Source organism: Cucurbitaria berberidis (assembly GCF_010015615.1).
Source record: "Cucurbitaria berberidis CBS 394.84 unplaced genomic scaffold K460scaffold_7, whole genome shotgun sequence".
NCBI classification, from domain to species: Eukaryota; Fungi; Ascomycota; class Dothideomycetes; order Pleosporales; family Cucurbitariaceae; genus Cucurbitaria; species Cucurbitaria berberidis.
This window is the reverse complement of record NW_024468941.1, coordinates 1,014,302-1,033,914: the sequence shown is the minus strand read 5'-3', so window position 1 is coordinate 1,033,914 and position 19,613 is coordinate 1,014,302. Positions and strand designations below refer to the sequence as shown.

At 53.7% G+C, this 19,613-nt stretch overlaps 5 protein-coding genes across 5 annotated transcripts; 1 reads left to right on the top strand and 4 right to left on the bottom strand.

The window, feature by feature from the left end:
* Positions 1-2,187: 2,187 nt before the first annotated feature.
* Positions 2,188-7,513, bottom strand: K460DRAFT_360140 (uncharacterized protein; the record flags this gene model as incomplete). The annotated part of the gene is made up of 2 exons (XM_040932250.1): positions 2,188-2,769; positions 2,822-7,513. The coding sequence occupies 2 exons, from the start codon at positions 7,511-7,513 to the stop codon at positions 2,188-2,190; spliced, it is 5,274 nt and encodes a 1,757-aa protein (XP_040783030.1).
* A 3,717-nt stretch (positions 7,514-11,230) lies between these two features.
* Positions 11,231-11,692, bottom strand: K460DRAFT_371658 (uncharacterized protein). Its single transcript, XM_040934391.1, has 2 exons — positions 11,431-11,692; positions 11,231-11,376 (listed from the first exon to the last, which is right to left on the bottom strand). The coding sequence occupies exons 1-2, from the start codon at positions 11,587-11,589 to the stop codon at positions 11,359-11,361; spliced, it is 177 nt and encodes a 58-aa protein (XP_040783029.1). The 5' UTR covers positions 11,590-11,692; the 3' UTR covers positions 11,231-11,358.
* Positions 11,693-12,287: 595 nt separating this feature from the next.
* Positions 12,288-12,833, top strand: K460DRAFT_360138 (uncharacterized protein; the record flags this gene model as incomplete). Its single annotated transcript, XM_040932249.1, has 2 exons — positions 12,288-12,439; positions 12,494-12,833. 2 exons carry the CDS (start codon positions 12,288-12,290, stop codon positions 12,831-12,833), a joined length of 492 nt encoding a protein of 163 aa, XP_040783028.1.
* Positions 12,834-13,213: 380 nt separating this feature from the next.
* K460DRAFT_381261 (tol protein) lies at positions 13,214-18,337 on the bottom strand (the record flags this gene model as incomplete). The annotated part of the gene is made up of 4 exons (XM_040935335.1): positions 13,214-14,469; positions 14,521-15,035; positions 15,066-15,570; positions 17,779-18,337. 4 exons carry the CDS (start codon positions 18,335-18,337, stop codon positions 13,214-13,216), a joined length of 2,835 nt encoding a protein of 944 aa, XP_040783027.1.
* On the bottom strand, positions 18,134-19,612 carry K460DRAFT_208877 (uncharacterized protein). Its single transcript, XM_040927251.1, has 2 exons — positions 19,119-19,612; positions 18,134-19,069 (listed from the first exon to the last, which is right to left on the bottom strand). The coding sequence occupies exons 1-2, from the start codon at positions 19,272-19,274 to the stop codon at positions 18,455-18,457; spliced, it is 771 nt and encodes a 256-aa protein (XP_040783026.1). The 5' UTR covers positions 19,275-19,612; the 3' UTR covers positions 18,134-18,454.
* Position 19,613: the final 1 nt, after the last annotated feature.

Genomic DNA, 19,613 nt, shown 5'->3' with positions numbered 1-19,613 from the left:
ATAGACAAGTCATCGGTTCCTTCCTTCCTCAAGCAACACCATAAGACGGCGATAACTCAATGAAAAAAAGTTTCTCATGTGACACAGTTGTGAGGGTCTGGGCTGGGGAGTGACCGCGGTCGAACAAGTCAACCTCGCAGTATGACACCCGGCAGGCAAAGGCGAAGCCCTGAACAATGAATCCCGCCCCCTAAGCCGTCAACCAAGCATAGCACCCGGTGTGCGTTATCAAGGTCACTTCCACATGGCTGAGTCCAGCTCCGCCATGATCCAGGATTCCTCCAAATAGGGTTACCCAGTCTCACCGACGGTGCACCGTGGACGGGATTCCGTAGCACAGTGTCGTCGCCAAGTCCCGCACGCTTTTTTTTTTACCGTGCGGTTCCTAGTCGTTCGAAGAAGTGTAAGCGTAGCGTAACATGACCTGCATGCCCACCTGCTGTTCCCGTACACTGCATGCCTCACGCGCTGGACGCAATGAAAGCCACCATGGCGAGCCCGGACGCAGGCTGGCTGCGACCTACTCATTCCATGGCCCGAACGTTGTCTGAGAAGTAAGTAAGTAAGTGGCGGACGGGAGGCCCGCAAGCATGACACTCGGCCATTACTAATGTCGTTGTATATATTGTGGTTCGGGGTGGGATGTTGTTGAGTATATCTGCGGCATTGAGAATTGATTGACAATGGCGTTGGTGGAGGGGGGAAGCAGCCTGGTGTCAAGAAGAGGTCAGGGTCGGGTAGGCAAGGGCTATATAGGCAGGCGGGCAGGGCTCGAGCTTCTTCGGTAAGGGTGCCCCACCTTCCAAGGCGAATCAACGTGTCACGTGTTGTACATCACGGTGAAGTAGTAGGAAATCACAGCCCTCCATCGGACTGGGTCTAGATATGCAGCCTCATTAGTACTCATTTGTAGGCATAAGGGAGGTGGTGGTTCGATGAATGGTCACCCAGGCACCTTTTTGTAATCAATCTCATGCAAGGTCCCGCACCACCCGTTGGTGATTCATTCACTGCCAAGTTCCCGAACAACGCGCATCTCAGAGGAAGATGACGACGTTCCAAAGAAGGCGCAGTTGTTTTCTACCAATAAGCTACAAGAGGTACAGCTAAATCTCAAGGTTCACAGGTGAACGAGCATGGTCGGAACTGTCCTCATGGTGGAAGCAAAGCCGCGTCTTGACATCAACACCTCGCTACAAAGTCGGTCTTTAGAGCCTGCCTACTGCCTACCACCTTTCTACTCGCGCAAATTTGCACTCTTCTATCATCACCACGATTACAATGTCGCAGTCGCTCTCGATCCTCCGCAGGTACACAGGCTGCTTCGAAAGCTAGAGCGGGGAGCGAATCGTCGTTACAGTTGATGACGGCCACCTCCGCGTCGGGGAACGCAGTAAATACATCTAGGGTATACTAATAAACAGCTAACTAAGACGTCCTAAAGGCATCCTAACTATACTATGATACAGGAGCTAAAATGCTAATAACAATGTGAATACACCTAGGATATACTATTAAACAGACAACAGCAACGTCCCGAAGGCCTCCCAGCTAAACTAATAGTCAGAAGATAGAACTCTAATAATAATGTAAAGACAACCTAGCTACACCACTAGCTAAATGATAATAACATCCTCAAGGCATCCTGGCCATACCATCCTATTAATAGTAAATACCTAATGATGACACACCTACCTCCACGCCGCACTATCAGACTAAGTAATCTACCACATAAACACTACGAACACTTCCAACACGGCAAAAGGCAAGAACAGATGAAGTGCAGACATGTCATTACCACTATATAATCATACAACACTAATAATCCCAACAACCACCCACTATCCATCCATCCTTCCCTCAGCCCATACAAAACGCCATTGCTAAATGTCAAAAACTAGCCAAAGATGCCTTTTCGCGGCATGTAGGGAACAAGAAACGCGCTTTTTGAATACACATCTCATCATCATCGACACTGGTAGGCCGGCTATCAGAAGCCCCACTCGATGTGTGTGAGGAGGAACCTTCAAACCCCCCGATCTTCCAGCTTCCCCAAATTTTACCGAGGAAGCTTCAGTGCCCTCCCACCAGGTGTCGTGGTATCATATATCCTCACCAAACAGTCTCGATCCAATAGGGAAAAAACATCATCTCATCTCCATCATACGTCTCTCTCAGGCGAGGCGTTTACTTCTTTCCGAGCAGACCGCCAACAAGGGGGATGTTGCTCACACCGCCACCCTTCTTCTTGTCCTTGCCTCCACCAAGGGAGTCGGTCAGGCCGCCTAGACCCAGACCACCGAGCAGCTTGTTGATACCAAGGCCACCGAGCAGTCCGTTGACGAGACCACCAAGACCAAGACCGTTGAGCAGCTTGCCGACCAGGTTCAATACACCGGTCAGCAACAAGCCAACAGCGGCGATGATCTGGAACAGCGGCTCCGTGAGCAGGGACCAGAGCGGGTTGAGCTTCTTCTTGGCGTGGGGCATGTCGGAGATCTTCTTCTTTGCGTTGTCGATGGTAGTGACGACAGAAGTAGTGAGTTCCTTGAGGTTGTCGGCCAGCTTGTATTCCTGGGGAGTAGCCTCGCCGGTCTGTTGGCGGCCCTTGGCCTGTGCAGCGATGCGGCCGTCAGGGTCAAGACCTCGGAGCGAGCCGTTGCAGTCGTTGAGAATGCGGGAGCCCTCTTCGATGAGCGGCTTGACGTTGTTAACAAGCTCTTCTTCGTCGAGCTCGTCGCGAGGTGTGCGATCGGCTTGCTCGATGTACTGTATGGCTGTTAGTAAATGTCATCTGGTAATAGAAAGGGAGGAAACATACATCAGTGATCTGCTTCATGACAGGCTGAACACGCTCAAGAGTCTGCTGGCAAATGGCAGACATCTTGTCGGCGAGCTCACCATCCTCACGCCTCTGCCTCTCCTCGTCGGTCTCATCCTCAGGAATTTCTTCCTCTTGGATGTTCTCCAAGAGAGTAACTTCTCCGACCTTGTTGCCGTCATTGTCGACAACATAGCCATTGTCATCAATCTCAAGACCAGCACAGTGACCAAGATCACCAGCAGTGAGACGGCCAACAACATCGCCATTCTCGTCGCGCACCTCACCCTCCTTGTTGACGTGCATGCCAGCCATGGGGTTGACGCGGCGCTCCTTCTCCTCGGGCTCCCAGCGCTCGGCCTTACCAATGACGTTACCGTTCTTGTCATTGATGTCGCCATCCTCATCGACCTTGTGGCCGACAAGTTTCTTAATGTCACCCTCGGTGACACGTCCGATAATGGTGCCTTCAGGGGTCTGAATAGTGCCATCCTTGGCGACGGTGGCGCTGTCGAAGCCAGCGAAGTCACCCTCAGGTCCGGAGGATTGACCGTGGACAAGCTCGGCTTTGCCGATAACATTGCCTTCGTTGTCCCAGATCTGACCCTTACCGTCAACCTTCTTGCCAGCCAAGGTGGCTGGGTCACCCTCGGAGACGCGACCGAGAATGGTACCACTGGAGTCGACGACATTGCCAGCCTTGTTGACAGTGCATCCAGCAAGGGCGCTAAGGTCGACCTCCTCGACCTCCTCCTCAGACCAAGGTTCAGCATGGCCCTTGACATTGCCATACTTGTCAATGATGTCGCCGTCTTCGTCGACAGAGTGGCCGACGAGGCGCTTAGCATCACCTTCAGTGATCTGGCCAACGCGGTTGCCGTCGTTGTCATCGACAAATCCGTCCTTGACCACACGCAGACCCTCGTAGCCGGCGAATGGGCCCTCCTGTTTGGTGACGCGCTCGTTCTCAGGGATGAGCTCGCAGCGGCCGACGACCTTGCCGGTGTCATTGTGGATTTGGCCTTCACCGTCAGACTTGCGACCAGCGAGATCCTTCAGGTTACCCTCAACAAGGCGACCGACAGGAATGCCGTTGCTGTCGACGAGGTATCCCTGCTTGTTCAGGCTGAGGCCATCAAGGATGGAAAGGTCATCAGGCTGGGCCTCCTCCTCGTCCTCGAGCGGCTCTGCGTGGCCCTTGACGTTGCCGTACTTGTCGAGAATGTCACCATCCTCATCAACAGCCATGCCAACAAGGCGCTTAGGGTTGCCTTCGACGATTTGACCAACAATGTTGTCATCCTCATCAGCAATCTTGCCGTCAGCAACGACACGGAGACCTTGGAGGCCGGCGAAAGGTCCTTCAGGCTTGGCCTCACGCTCGTTCTCGGGAATGAGCTCGACACGGCCAATGACCTTGCCAGAGTCGTTCCAGATCTGACCGTTCTCATCAATCTTCTTGCCAGCAAGCTCCTTGGGGTTGCCCTCGACGAGACGGCCAATGGGCACGCCCTCGTCACCGATGACATTGCCCTGCTTGTTGACGGTCTTGCCAGCAAGAATGGAGAGGTCCTCGGGTTCCTCCTCGGCTGCGACCTCCTCGTCAGGCTCCTCGTAGCGTTCGGCGTGGCCGACGACTGAGCCCTTCTTGTCGATGATATCACCATCCTCATCAACGCGACGACCAACAAGCTTCTTAGCGTCGCCCTCGACAACCTGACCGACACGGTTGCCGTTCTCATCCTCAACATAGCCGTCCTTGACGACAATGAGGCCCTCAAGACCAGCAAAGGGAGATTCCTCTTCAGCCTCTTCCTGGGGAATAGTCTGGGCACGACCAATGACGTTGCCCTTGTTGTCCCAGAACTGGCCTTCAGCGTCGGCGGTGACGCCAGACTTGGAAAGCTTCTTAGCGTCACCCTCGGTGAGCTCACCAACGATGTTGCCGTTGGAGTCGATAAGCTTGCCAGCCTTGTTGACTGAGAGACCCTCGAGGATCGAAAGAGGAGGTCGGTTGTCCTCCTCAGCATCCTCAGCGGCATCCTGGGCATCTTCAGCGGCCTCCTCTGCTCCCTCCTGAGCTTCTTCGGCAGCGTCGGCGGCGTCCTCAGCCTCTCCAACCTTTTGCTCAATGACCTGAGGTAGAGCCTTGACCTTACCGATGACATTGCCATCCTTGTCAAGAACCTCACCCTTCTCATTAATCTTCTTGCCGGCGCACTCGGAAGCTTCTCCCTCGATAAGCTCACCGATTGGCTCGCCGTCCTCGTTAAGGACTTGGCCCTTCTTGTTGACCTTCAAGCCTTCGAGCTCATCGATGTCAGGGGTGACCTCAACCTCTTTGACTTCAGGTTCCGCGTCATCCACCTTCTGCTCGACCAACTGGGGAAGGGCCTTGACCTTTCCGATGACGTTGCCGTCTTTGTCAAGGACCTCACCCTTCTCGTTGATCTTCTTTCCGGCGCACTCGGAAGCCTCTCCCTCGATAAGCTCGCCAATCGGCTCACCATCTTCGTTGAGAACTTGGCCCTTCTTGTTAACCTTGAGGCCTTCGAGTTCGTCAATGTCAGGAGTAATCTCGACCTCCTTAACCTCGGGCTCGCCATCCTCGGCCTCGGCCTCACCCTCCTCAGTCTCACCCTCCTCAGTCTCACCAAGACGCTCCTTGAGCTCCTTGATGGCCTCGAAGGCAGCCTCGCCTGCGACGACGTCGACCTTGCCGATGACGTTTCCTTCCTTGTCGAGGACTTCGCCCTTGTCGTTGATGGTCTTGCCGGCACAGTCGGCGATCTCGCCGTCCTTGAGCTCGCCGATTTCCTCGCCCTCAGAATCGAGCACCTTGCCCTTCTTGTTGACCTTGAGGCCATCCAAGATTCTGACGTCGAGAGCACCGGAAGCAGCCTCCTTGAGCTTCTCAGCTGCGCCCTCAGCGAGCTCGACTTGGCCAAGAACGTTGCCTTCAGCATCAACAACCTCACCCTTGTCGTTGACAGTGAGGCCCTTGACGTCTTCGATGTTCTCGAGGTCGCCATCCGCAACGTTGCCGACAACGTCGCCGTCTTCGTTGAGGATCTCGCCTTGGGTGTTAATCTCCATGCCCTCGAGGGCCTCGACACCTGGCAGCTCATCCTCGACATCAGCAGCGGCTTCTTCGACGCCATCCTTGGCATCTTCACCAGTCTGCTCAACGTCGTCCTTGGCCTCTTCAGCCTTCTCGGCAATGCCATCGGCAGCATCGCCTTCCTCATCTTCGTCCTCCTCATCCGCATCCTGGTCGACAAGGTCGGCAGCCTCGGGTGAGAGCTCAGCACGAGCGATGACGTTGCCATCGTCATCAAGGATTTCGCCCTTCTCGTTGAACTCCTTGCCCTGGATCTCAGACGGGTCGCCTTCGACGAGTTGACCAATGAAGTCGCCATCCTCGTTGAGGATTTGGCCAGATCGGTCAGCAGTGAGACCCTTCAGGATGTTGATGTTGGGCAACTTGGGGCTGTCGCCAGCGGCATCCTTCTGTTGCTCCTCAACAGCCTCGGGGGTGAGTTCGACGCGACCAACGAGGTCACCGTCGTCATCGAGGATCTCGCCATCGTCACCAATGGGGTAACCAGCGAGGTCCTCAGCATCACCCTCGACGAGTCGTCCGAGTGTCTTGCCGTCCTTGTCTTGGACTTGACCCTCCTCGTTGACCTCAAGGCCCTTGAGTACGCTCAGATCGGGGGTATCTGGGAGATCTTGGCCTGTGGTGTCTTCGACCGAGTCTTTCGCCTCGTCGGCGGAGTCCTTGACATCGTCGGTCTTGTCTTGGGCGCCCTCGGTTGCGTCTTCAGCCTTGTCTTCGGCAGCATCGGTCGCGTCTTCAGCCTTGTCTTCAGCGGCATCGGTCGCGTCCTCGGCGGTCTCTTCAGCATCTTCAGTCGCGTCTTCGGCGGTGTTCTTGGCTTTGGCTGTGGCATCTTCGGATGTCTCCTCGACGCCTTCAGCTGTGTCCTCGGCTGTCTCCTGAGTGGACTCAGCAGCATCCTCGGCGCCGTCCTTGACATCATCGCCGGCTTCCTGCGCAGCACCTGATGGGTCCTTCTTGGCCTTGCCGGCCAGATTTGAAGCACGGCCAGCGAGGCCGCGAGCACCGCTCAACGCACCTCCACCTGCCTGCTTGCCGGTATCCGCGGCTTTGCTGGCGGTGTCTGTTGCATCGTCCTCGGTGTTGTCGGCAGTGTCTTCAGCAGTATCTTCGGCTTCGTCTCCTGCCTTTTGAGTGGCGTCGTCGGCAGACTCATCGGCATCTTCCTCGTCGTCGTCGATGGGTTTTGGCTCAGCTTGCTCTAGCTCGTCGCCAGCTTGTGAAACCTTGCCTGTCGTCTCCTCTGCGGCGTCCTCGCCCTTTGACTTTGTGTCTTCGGTAGTGTCATCTACCTTCTTCTTGGTGTCTGTGGCGGTGTCCTCTGCCTTCTTCTTTGAGTCTTCGGCAGTGTCTTGTGCTTGGGATTTGGTGTCTTCAACCTTCTCCTCGGCACCTGCTGAGACATCCTCACCTTGCTTCTTGGTGTCGTCTACAGAGTCCTGTGCCTGGCTCTTTGTGTCTTCAGCCTTGTCTTGAGGCTTGCTCAGCTTGGGGGCAGCTGATTGTGGCTTTCGTCCGAGCTTAGTAGGGGTGCGGGGGGTGTCACCCTTTCCTGCTGCTGGGGAAGGCATATTGGGAGTGTGTTGTGGTAGTGTGTAGGGTTGCCTTTGGGGGGTTTGTTGGCTGGTAGATGAAACGTTACTGGATATGGATTGTGAACGTGTAGAGCGGGGGGAATTCCTATTAGGCGTCGGGGGAAACGAGTAATAGGTGTAAGAGTGGGAGGAGTTTTCTGGCATGTATCAATTGACGGGGGGTTCGTCTTTGTAGGGGAGAAGAGGCGGGAGAAGGATGAGACAAGCAGGCATTTATGATATCAAAGTGGGCGTGATGGGCAGCTTTGGTAGAATGACGTCGAGTGCTAAAGCTTAATGAGGCATGTAACAGGGGGAGCTCGCGCCTCAAGTGACTTGCAGGGGGAGCAGAAACCTGCTTTGGCGCCGTGATGGAGTACTCTGTACGACGCGGTGCGAGGAGGGCATAGGAGCATTGCGTCACTTGCTCCAGCCTCGAGCGGGGCGTCAGCTCCATTCAGATGGGAGGGCTCCACACTGAAAGGTCTCACAAGCGGGTAACTACATGTTGCTACAGGGGGGGATGAACTGTGGCTGGACCGGGATGTGTAAGAATCGGTCGATGGCCGCGGAGTGGGCGGACGGCTGCCAAGTTTAGAGTCGAGTTTGCCATATCTGCGGGAAGTGGAGCTGAAACGCTCACGCCAAAGAGCTCCTGGGTTGCTGGGTTGCTGTGTAGTGTATGCTGCTGCTGATCGCTACTTGTTCGCATCGTAGGTGGTAGATATCTGGCATGACTTGTAGAGTGTAACTGTGTCAGTAGCGAAGGTATCTGAATCATCTCGAGCGACACCAACTTGGGTTGCCCACACATCTGACGGCCATGGCGACGGGCAACTGGTGAAGCCAGAGCGGGCAGACAAGCCAGTCCAGGCCCGATCGACAGTGCAGTGGCTGCCATCTCCACAAAAGGGCGTCCATGGAGGCGAGATTTGGTGCTGGAGAAGAATCCCGCCCTATCAAGAGGCACGACAAGGCAACGCATGTTTGGGCGGTTGTGCCGTGTATGCGGCCAAGCAGGATGTGGCGAAGGCGTTTACGATGGATAGTGGATGGATCATGGATGCATGGTTGCATGACGTAGCGTGCTGGGACGTACCCCTGTAAAACGTCGCCTAATCCCTGTTCAGCCGTGGCCCGAGCTTCGGAGCGGAGCCGATGGATGGCCTGCACCAGTCGTCCAACAAGTCTTGTTTAGCAGCACCATGGCGAGATAGAGACTTCTTTCTTATCGCACGGCACATGTCTAGTAGGTGGATTGAGGCTCCCACGGCGGAGACGCTTGCGCAGTCGACCAGGAACAAGAGACGTTGCCGGCATGGGCTTCAGGGGCTGGCAGCAAGCCGAATGGCTTCAACATGGCTGTCATGGCCATGTTCCTGCGTTGAGAAGACTCTACTAAACCACTCTTATACCAAAAGGCTGCGCGGACCACGCACCGGTTGATGGTGACGGGCCACGGGACGTTGGCCGTTTCAAAACATTGCGACACCACGCAGCGCTAAGACATGGGTACAACACTTCATGTCGCAGCAGTGACCTCTGCACCTTGGATCCCACATTCCACAGCGCTCACTGACGCCGCCTTGGGCCTGTACTGTACTCCAACGCTTCCAACGCAAGATGAAAAAAAAAAGTAAAGAAAAAAGTAATTCAAGCCCGTCGCCCTATTCGGCGACCAGCAACCCGTTAGTACTGAGCCACGACTTCAAAAGCAACAAAACTTTGATTTCTTTGTGACACCATGCCGCATCCCCCCGTACCTACCTGACTCAACTATGGACAATGAAGTAAACATGACACGGCAATTTAAACTTGCCACTCTACTCTCATCCTGCTTCGCATGGAAAAACTCGGTCTTCGGGATCCGCCCCATGAGATCGATGATGTCAGTGGGGGAAATTACAACGGGAGGCCGCGTGCGCCCCTCTCGCCTCGGAACCTACCTGTTTTCTGGTTCCTGGATACGCTTTGCTGAGAGGGGGGAAAGCGTGCGCCCCTCGGAGTCTAGTGCTAATCGCTACGAATCACTGCAGAAATGAAATGACACGCCAAAAATGCGCGCCACGCCGCCGTGTCAGGAATTCATCATGCGTCTATTAGACTATTAGACTACCGTGTAGCATGCATGCATCGCAGCTGAATCGAGGATATCACAAGCACAACGCGCGCAACCCCATATTCACTCTCGCATGCAGGAACCTGACGCCAGACCCGCTCATGGTGCAGGTGCCCGCCCTTTCGTCTGCTCTAGATCCCGTTTCCCCTCAGGCGGAATGCTGCTCTCTACGTCCTGTCCCGGCTTGCTCAGCCACTTCTTCTTCTTCTGCTCCCTGGCCTCCTCCCGCTCCTTTGGCGTCACTTCTTCAGATCCCTTTTCGCTTACACCGCGGCTCAGGCTCAGTCTTTTCCAGAGCCGTCGTGGCAGGCTCTTATCCTTGCGCTCTGCTGCTTCCTTCTCCGCCTTGTGGGCTAACAACTGCCTCTCCTTCTCCGCGCTCTTGCTCTTGTCCTTTTGCTCCTCGACCTTGCGCTTGTGCTCTTCAGGGTGCATAATCTTCGTCTCGGTATCCTTGACATGTTCCACGCCATGTTTGATCTTCCTGCGTGTTTTGACGTAGGCTTCGAGGCCGACGAGCACAGCGTAGGACCGGGAGATGGACACGTGCGACATGTCGACACCGTTGTCCTGCATGGAATGTACGAACGCGCGGAAGTTCTTGGTCGGAGGGCGGTAGTGCCCGGAGAGAGGGGAAAGGCGGCGTAGCTGCCCATTCTTGATCTTGATCAGGCCTGCTGCAGATATGCGCGCGCCATGGAGGAAAGAACTATGCTGGAAGGCACCAGATTGCTTGATTCCAACGTAGAGACGAAACGACGTGTCTGCGACCTGCCTGTTGTGAGCACAAAGCCAGAAAGCTGGCCAAGGATACCTTGACTTACAAAGATCCACGAGTTTGGCTTGACCGAGCCGCGCAACATGTGGTTGAGGATGGTGGCTGCCGACACGTACTTGATCTTCGATATGCCTTTCGCTTTGTCCAGATCCTCGTTGACATAATGCTCCGCCTCCGCCTCGCTATGTTCGTGTGACGAGGCCGAGCTCGTCGAAGACACGGACTTGCTCCTCGTCGTCTTGCTTTGCCCATCGTAAATCAGTTTGCCTTTTGGGCCGTACGCTGGCGTCTTGTCATCTGTGGGGACGATTCCCTTTACACTGTCCTTGTATTCCATCGTTGTGCTAATACGCTCTCCGTTCTTGGCCCAGCAGAGCCGCCCCTCCTCGTCAATGGTGACCAAGTAGTGCATGCGTTCCTCTCTTGACAGATAGCGCACCTGTTCATTCTCCAGCCTCTCCCTCGAGACGGTGGGGTGTTCAAAGTTCTTCCCGTCGCCATTGTCTAGCCAGTAGAAGAAATTCTCGTGTGTCTCCGTCTTCTTCCACTGCTCGTGATACGCTCGTAGATTGCTCCCATACCGGTGCTTGTGGTCCACCATCTCGAGGAAGTACTGCAGGTCCATCATCTTGGCAGTCTTGTCTCGCTCGGCTTTGGCTTCGCCTTTCTTCCTCCGCTGCTCTGTCCGATGTTCCGGGGCCTCGTCATCTTCGTCGCCCGTTTCCGATGTATCGTGAGGGTCATCGGCACCCGCTCGCCGCGCGACCTCGCCGATGCGCTTCCAGTGCTGCCGTGCTGTTTCCGAGTTGGCTCGGGCGCGCGCTTCTGGTGTGGTAAGATTTTCTTGTTCCGAGGGTCGATCGGAGCGAGGTTTCGGCCGCGTTGTGTTGCGCCATTTCGCTTGGAGGTTTAGCAGAGGCGCAGAGGGTCATATGTGGTAGACTGCTAACCATCTCGTACAGCCTATACTATATTAGTACTAGAATTCCAAGTTGAGGAGTCTCTAGAGCCTCTCACCTCTGCCCAGCGAGTGCTGGCATTCAAGCCCATGCCCTGGAGCTGTCTCCGTTCTCGGTATCCACGGTAGTTGCGCTGGATCATCTGTGCGGCTTGTTCTTGCTCGACAGACCCTCTATTGTCCGCCTGGTCGGCCGCAACACTGTGGACCTCGTCCATTCTGCCTCTCTATGCAATATGAACGTGTTGATAGACATTGATCAAGTAGCCATCCAGACATGCGCGGGGGAGAGAGCGGAACGTTGCGGTGGAGCTAGCTCACTTCAGCTGTCCACGCAGACATCCCCAGCCACTCGGCAATCCGGCAGGTGGGACATCCATGGATTAATATAAAGTGCAACACCAACCATTCTCATCATGATCAGCGGACGCTGTACGATACTGGAGGGTTCAAGATGCATGTGTGGGTTTTACCTATACCAGCCTTGAATCCCATCACTACTCTTTAAAGGTACATTCAGCCGCAGTGTTGTGTCTTGAAGACTTGCAGCCCACTGGTTATCAGGCCGGCAGAATTTCTTCAGTACCCAGCTGCAAGTACCCAGCGAGAAATCATTGCCATAAAGCCAGCTACCTTGCCGCAATGCTCACAGTTCTTCCCTTGCAGTTCAAACATGACCACTAGTCCTTGTCTCGATGTGGGTTTGGCAGTGGCTCACCCGGGGCGATCGAAACGAGCTTAGCGCCTCGTGTTACCCTCAGCCTCAGCCTCAGCCTCACTCTCCAAGACGGAGCCTGTTCTCGACTCACTGTCTCTCACGCGTGCTTTCAATCTAGAGACTCTAACGCCATCAGCACCGGAGCCCATCGTTTGAAGGTGGTTTGACCCTACCATTCGCGCGACTCGACTGAACGACATGGAGACACTTGATGATGGTCCTTTCCGAAAGCGGACAGACTCGATGCAACTGCTACTACCTGCGAAATTGTCCTCACAATCTTCAACCCGTACAACGCAACCTCGAGTGAACAGTCTTGCTCCGGTAATCGGAAATGCACCAACCTGGAGGTAGGCCGTTCATCTACTGCAAGGCTTAATACAGAACACTGACATGGGTGGAAGACCCATTCCGGATAGTCAACGCGACAACCTCCTACTCCGCCTACCAGCCGAGATCCGAAACTGGATATACAAGCTGGTTCTCGGTGGCAGAACCTACAAATTCAAAGATGCATTCTCCACCCATTACGCAAGATTGGACACGACCGAACAGCACCTATTCGGCCTGCTCTTCGTCTGTCGCCAGATATACTTCGAAGCCGCCCTGCTCCCATATGCGATTAACACCTTCCGCTTCCGTGACTTCGACATAAGCCTCTCTCCATTTCTGAAAGAGAGGTCTCCAGCTCAGTTCCGCTCGATACAGTCACTGGAGTTGGTCACTTATCAAGCCGGCCAGTAAGGCAGTCCCCATCCGTACACATATGAGGCCAACACTAACCCCCTACCCCCGTGTTTCAGGATGTGGGCTGAGGATGAAATGTTCACTGAGAACTTCCACCAAGAGATCAGGGTGCTGGCTCGTTTGCCCAATTTGAGAAAAATACACTTCGTCGTCAACATGCTGGAGTCGTTATACCTAGGATGGTGCGTACACGACCTTGACTACACCTGGATCCGCACGAACATGGACATGCTAGAGCGGGTAATCCATGCTCACAGGCCTGACATTATCGTCACGTCTTGGTGGGTCTAGACACTCCTAGCGGTGTTTGGCAGGCACCACTCTGAAAATGCAAAGGAAGTAGTACGGCAAGTTATTCAATTGACAAACGCAATGACTCAGTCGAGCCAAAACTTACGACCTCGTGTCGGATGATACATCTCAGGTGAAATTTCTTCCCAATTCTCCGTCTCCTGCAACCTTTTATAGAAGCCGTCATTCGCATTCCGAAAGCGAAAGGCTCCCGTCCTACGAAATCGATCATCACCAGTGTACTTCATCAAGATCCCATGCCCCGCGTAGTCGAAATCTTCGTTGTCCCTTGGATCTTCCAGTTCGTCGATCTTCGGGAGCGTACCTCTCCTTTCTAGCGGTTTTGGTCCCATGTTGGGCTTGAACGACGATGGCTTGGTGACTTGCTTCGCAGCTAGAACCGCAAAGTACGGTAACTCTGCAACTGAATCTCCTAGTACCGGAACAATATCTGGAAAAGCCTCCACCTCTACATCGCTGATGCCGTCAATCTGTAGCACCCACTTCTTTCTTGTGTCATCCCACTGCAGTCGTCCACGGCCTACGTGTCCTTGGATCCGAATCGATTTGCTGTAGTACTCCGGCTCCGCATCCCTGTTTATCTTTTCCGGACTACTGCTTCTATGGATTTCTTCTTTGTCGCTCATGCCTAACTGCTCCTTTGCCCGTTGCTCCTTCCGCCGCTGAAGCTCTGGTCCGCTATCGCTTATTCCACGCGCCGGCATGGGCGGCGCCTCGTTTCCAGGTCTTTTTGATGCTGTCCGGACCAATCGCTTTACACCCTTCAAATCGAAGCTTAACGGTCGGCCGTCGTGGTCTTTGACTTTGTGGTGTAGCTGGTCAGATAGACGGTCAGGTACAACGACCGTACCGTCCATGGATGCCCAGGACCACGAAGGAATCTCACGCGCGAATTTAACATCCAAAGACTCGTTCGGACGTTCTGTGAGCTTACAGTCTTCCACTCGCCAGGCCAGTTGATCTTCCAGATTTTCTTCCCACAGGCCCTCGCCATACTCAGTACCCAGCGCATCCCGCACCAGCTTTGCGATGCCCCAAAATGCTTTTAGCTTATCTTTACCCTTTGTCAGATTGCAGCTGGAGTATTTCCCAACTGCCGTCTTCCAGAAAGAGCCTAAAGACTGATCGATTGCTCCGGCCAAAAGCTCTTGGCTACCCTCAGGCTCTTGTAGCCGACCTCGCCAGTGCCGGTCTGGCCCAGCAGCACTATCCATAGGCTGTGGTAGCCCGGCTGGAAGTGTTTCGCACGCACTCAATGAGGGGCAATCCCAAAAGACTTGTGACTTCGCAAAGTGCAGGATTCGCGGCGACAGCATACGTTCTATGCTTCTCTTAGTAACCTCACTGCTGCCTAATAGCCGGAGGTACGTACCTTGGAATACCCATGCGCGACTGTACAGATCTGAATGCAGTAGTTCGCTCTCCCACAAGTTCTTCGCGACTGCTACCCAGCTTTTCCTCCCGAAGAACGGCGAGTCCGTTACAGGTTGGTATTTGACCGGTACCACATCCTCCGGATCCCTGGTACGATAAGCACCATACGAACTATCGGGCGAATCCGCAATAGCGATATTACAGTGACTATTCCGATACACAAGATGCATTCGACTCCCTTCGTAATTCCAGTCATCAGCGGAGTTCTGGATGATACATAGACTATCTATCCAGATATACCCAATGTCCAAAGCCCTGACAATCTCAATCGCATGCTGGAAGTTCGTGGGAAAGAGATGCCAGCCCACTCCCTCCTTCTTGAATTTCTCCTTGTTTTCCACGTGTAGCTGGACGAAGTTGGGTTCGCCCCAACAATGCGACAAGGAGCAATAGGGCCCTTGCACAGAGCTTGATGCCGTTTCTACGAGGCGAACCGGTGCTTCTGGTGGGCCGCTGATGTCGAGAAGGCGGGTAGGCACGAACCTCTTTGACCTTGGTGTAGCTCTCCTCCGTTTCATGCAGTCAGTATGCGTGAGGTCGCATGTCTCGACCCAAGAACGTATTCGGTGGCCACCATTGAGCGCTGGGTTTGTCGAAACGCCAAGTTCCTGCGCGGTCGGCAGCGGCTGAACATCTTCTTCGGGAAAGAGGAAGAAGGTTCGCGTCGGCAGCTCAGCGTTGGCTCCTCCCATATCGTCTATTTCGCTTGTCGGGGGCACATATCGAAATGTCACGACGATGGTTTCGAGACTCTCCCGTATCTTGGCCAGGCTTCTGATATTCCATCGGCACACGGGCCAGGCTGCAGCGTATTCTGCGCTTTGCAGCTTCGGCGCGAGCTTCTCGATATCATCGTGCAGCGTCGAGCAAAAAAGACAGCGCTCCTTCTTCGCTTCCTTCGATGCCTTGGAAGGAGTTTGATGCTCCGCCTCCCATTCGTGACTCTTATTCAGCGACGCGTAGGAGCCGTGGTGGTAGTCCCAAGACTCTGTGCTCTCCAATATGTTTTCGATACAGTACTTGCAAAGCTTCATTTTGCTTCTATTTTCCTTTCCAATCAGCGCAAGAATACTGGGTCGTTACGCAGGCCGGAATGCCGGGTTTCACAGCCTAGTCGTTAGAACAAGCGCAACAACGAGGAGTTACTTCAACCCGAAAACAGCATATGGGCAGTTAGACAGCTACGGATCAAATTACAATGTCTATTTCCAGCCATGAGTCCCATCGGGCCCCGTTGTTGCATATGCGGGTCGTATTGTGGAGGACCTCCCTCAGCCTTGTGGGGGCCGAGATTACGGTGCTTCTGCGGAGTAATACGAATCGCACGGCCGTCGCTGTTGCCTAGGCCAAACGCCACCTACGTGCTAGGTAGGTGCGGTGGAGATTGTGTGGCTGGCCAAATACAATTCTAAAGGCAAGTAGTTCACAATCGCGAATGAGCCCAAGTTCTTGAATATGAGTGAATACGAGGGAATGACATGTAGCACGCAAGCCTCGGCAATCGGCGGCTCTGATCCCCATTAATGATCCCCCCAGCACAAACCCATCGCCAAATCAAATCCCCGCACTAACTAAGCGTCTCTCCTACTTCCCGCCAGGTGCCGTGTACGTAGAACCGCCATTGCCGTCGTTGTGGTAAGTCGATCCATTCGCATTCGAGTAGTAGTATGATCCGTCACTAACACAACGTTAGCAAGCATGTAACATGCCAACCTTACGGAAGCCTTACGTGTTGGAGTAGTGGTAGGAGTTCTGATTTGCAGCTTCGGGGCCATGATCGCGGTGACAGTAGTGGTTGCCCTGATCGTTTGTGCCGGAGCTCGTGACTTCGTAGCCACCGCTACGGCTGCCGGTAGAAGACGAAGAGCTGGTATTCGCAGAGTTGGAGGAGTTGTTGGTCGACATGGTGGGCGTTCGCTTGCTGGTTGAAACGAGGTGGTGTGAGTGGGAAAGGGAAGGCTGTCGGAAAGTAGGAAGTTATATGCTCGGAAAGTGTTTGCTTCCGATCGTCAAGCCGCCGAGCGCGTGGGTGCAGTCGCAACCATCGGAATCGCGCATGGTTCATCTTCGTCGACCCTTCCAAGCTCCACAGATGCTACCTCTGCTTCCAACGCTTGCTCGCTGCCCAAGTATAGAATGATCATGAGGCCAACAAGAAGAAGGACCAGGCCGGCGACGCAGGCGATACTAAGAATTACTAGGCGCTCTTCCCACACCCTCTGTTCTTTCAACTCTTGAACTTGACTCATCATAGAGAAATCTTGCGTGTAAATGCGGTGTCTTGTTGTTTGTTTACTTGTTTCGGCGCGGATGAAGAATGGCTTGCTCTGAAGTCGATTCGCAGCTTCAGAACTGGCTACTGGATCAAACGCTCGTGAGAAACCTGCAGCGTCTGGCGCAAGTTGAACGTCGAGAAGGTTGGCTGAGGCGGTAGATCTTCAGCCCAGATGAGTGCCGGCCCGTGGACAATGACAACGCCGCGCTCACGTAGTCGCCTCCACCTCGCTTTACTGCGCAGATTGTGGAGCCGGAGGCAGCTAACAACGAAAGTGATCTGTAAGATGATGATACCGATCACGCCGAGGAGAATCCAGATCAGCTGCCAGTCGAGAGCGAAGGGCTTGGAGGACTGCCTGGGTAGGAGAGCGACGGGCATGCCAACGGAATGGGTGCTATTGAAAATTGGTGTCTGATTAGAGAGAGATCTGTAGAGGCGGCGAGATTGGTAGAAGCTCGTAGAAACTGCGCGTCGAGGAAATCAAGGTGAACGTGAAAGGGCCGCGCTACATAATTACCGACGTCACTTCAAGTCTACGCCAGCTCGCCATGAGGGACTCTAGTAAATTGAGGGGTAGACTGTCAGCAAGGGCTAAATGATTTTAACGTGCGTCGTGCACCAATTCTACAGCCTGGAGGTCTTCGGCTTTTTATAGCGCTACATAACAGGTTTTCTAGAGAAGACAAGGGAATGTTTGAAGCCATGCGTGTGTGGTCCTCGATGATCCACCTTCAGTGATGCGTGGCTATTTCCAAGCGCGAGTCCCCTTCCGGGTGATGAATAGCTGGGGCGGCTCCTCCTCAATCAATTGCATAGTAGTCGATCTGGCCAGTCTGTGCGGTGTGACTTTCGCTGGTAGTTCAGATACATTCTGGGGCTCGAAGCGAGCTCTAGGAGGGTTGATCTGTAATGAAGCACGATGTATCCCCTGGTGGTATCGCTCCGCAATGTAATAGAAGAAGCTTTGGTGATATGCAGCAAGTTTCTGAGGGTCGTCTCTTATGGTGCCAAGAAGGAAGCCTCTTGTTGCTTCCAGGATATCTTCACCACTGCGAGTTTCCGCAGCACCGTAGTTTTGCAACCTTGCTCGAAGCTCGGGAATGTCTACGCCTTTGATATGAACTGAAGCAGCCGCTATAGCTTTCAGTGCGATGTCAGACTGCTTGGGAGGCTGACCTTCAATGCGCTTAAGTCCAAAATCAAATATTGTAACAATGTTGGCGGGAAGTTGATCTCTTCGTGTCTCTATACCATCGAGTGAATTCATGTTGTGAATGAGATCGAGTCTTGCTTTGGCCAATCCAATGTGTTCGCCAGCGGAGTCATAGACTTCGTTGGCGTGTATCTGAACGGACTTGCTAGCTGTCTTCGAGATCAAAGATTTCCCTAGTGGTGACAGAGGGGGCTTCCGCGCAGAGCTACCAAGGCCAAGATCTCCATGCTCGCGCTCTAGGTTCCATGATATGAAATTCTTCATAGCTAGCTCGGGGATCGCTATTCTGATGTTGACATGATCATAAGGTTCCCGAAGATGGACAGCATCGTGACTCCAAGGGGTCTTAGTCAGATTCGATGTACCAAGATTGGGGATAACTCACCCTTTAGGACAAATTCTGTTTGCATCTCGACAAGTGAGACACAGATCAGCGCCGCAATGGCTGCATTCTAAAAACATGTCCAGGGCTTCTCTAGAGGCCAAGGGCAAAGGATCATCGTCCGGTTGGTTGCCGTGGTTTCGATGGTCGCAACGGACTTCACCCTGTTCGAAGACAGCGAGACGTGAAGTGAGGAGTATACTCAGTCCCACATCTGAGAGTTTGGCAAGTTCTTCCTCTAGCATAAGGCGCAGTGTCTGACTACATCGATCGATGCCATCCAGAAGCAAGAACGCACGTGCCTTCTGAAGAGCTCCGAGGCGTGAGTAAAGCGCTTCACGCAGGAGGCGCAATCGCTCCCTTATCCTGCTGCCCTCTGGAGCACTCGGGGACGAACGACGTTTTTGTGAATAATCCTGATAGATTCCATATGATACATCATTACGAGGCGCCGTTGTTTCGGCGAGCTTGATGTACAAGAGTTCCAGAAAGTCTTCGACAAAGTAATTTTCATGATCGGGGACATCTTGATCAACGTAGATAGATACAATCGGGTAGTGCTGAGTTTCAGGATGAGCTTTCAGGTGTCGATAAACCAAGGAGGATAGGATTGACTGTGACACTTGGTCAGTTTGGCTTACAAAAAGATGTATAGTCGCTCACCTTTCCAGCACCAGGACCGCCAATGCAATGTAGCTGCCAGGTCCTTCTAGCTTCAAACCATCGCCTAAACACACCATACGTAAAGAACCAGTCAAAAGCACCAGGGAAAACATCAGATGATATACCCTTGGACGACTGCAAGGCTGGATGAGGCATCTTTGTTCTTCGTTTCAGTATCACGGAACGCTATACAGTGAGTTAGTTGCCAACGGTGCGGCTCGTCACCGGCGCTAGTTAAGGCTTGTAGCACGGCTGACCGGCGAGAAAGCCTGAGGGCTGAAGCCACCAATCTCAAGCCCAATAAGCAAAGTAAGCTAGGCACTAGACCATTTCCCAAAAAAGTAGATTTGGGGGCGAAACACCTCGGCGAGGCTCCATAACGGCCCCCATTGATGGTCATTCGCGCAAAATTACAACTATGCTAGGGGCCACAAGCTGAAGGCCCAATGCTTTTTATAATGTAAAGGACTCGTGTGTCCCGGCTTATTAACATTA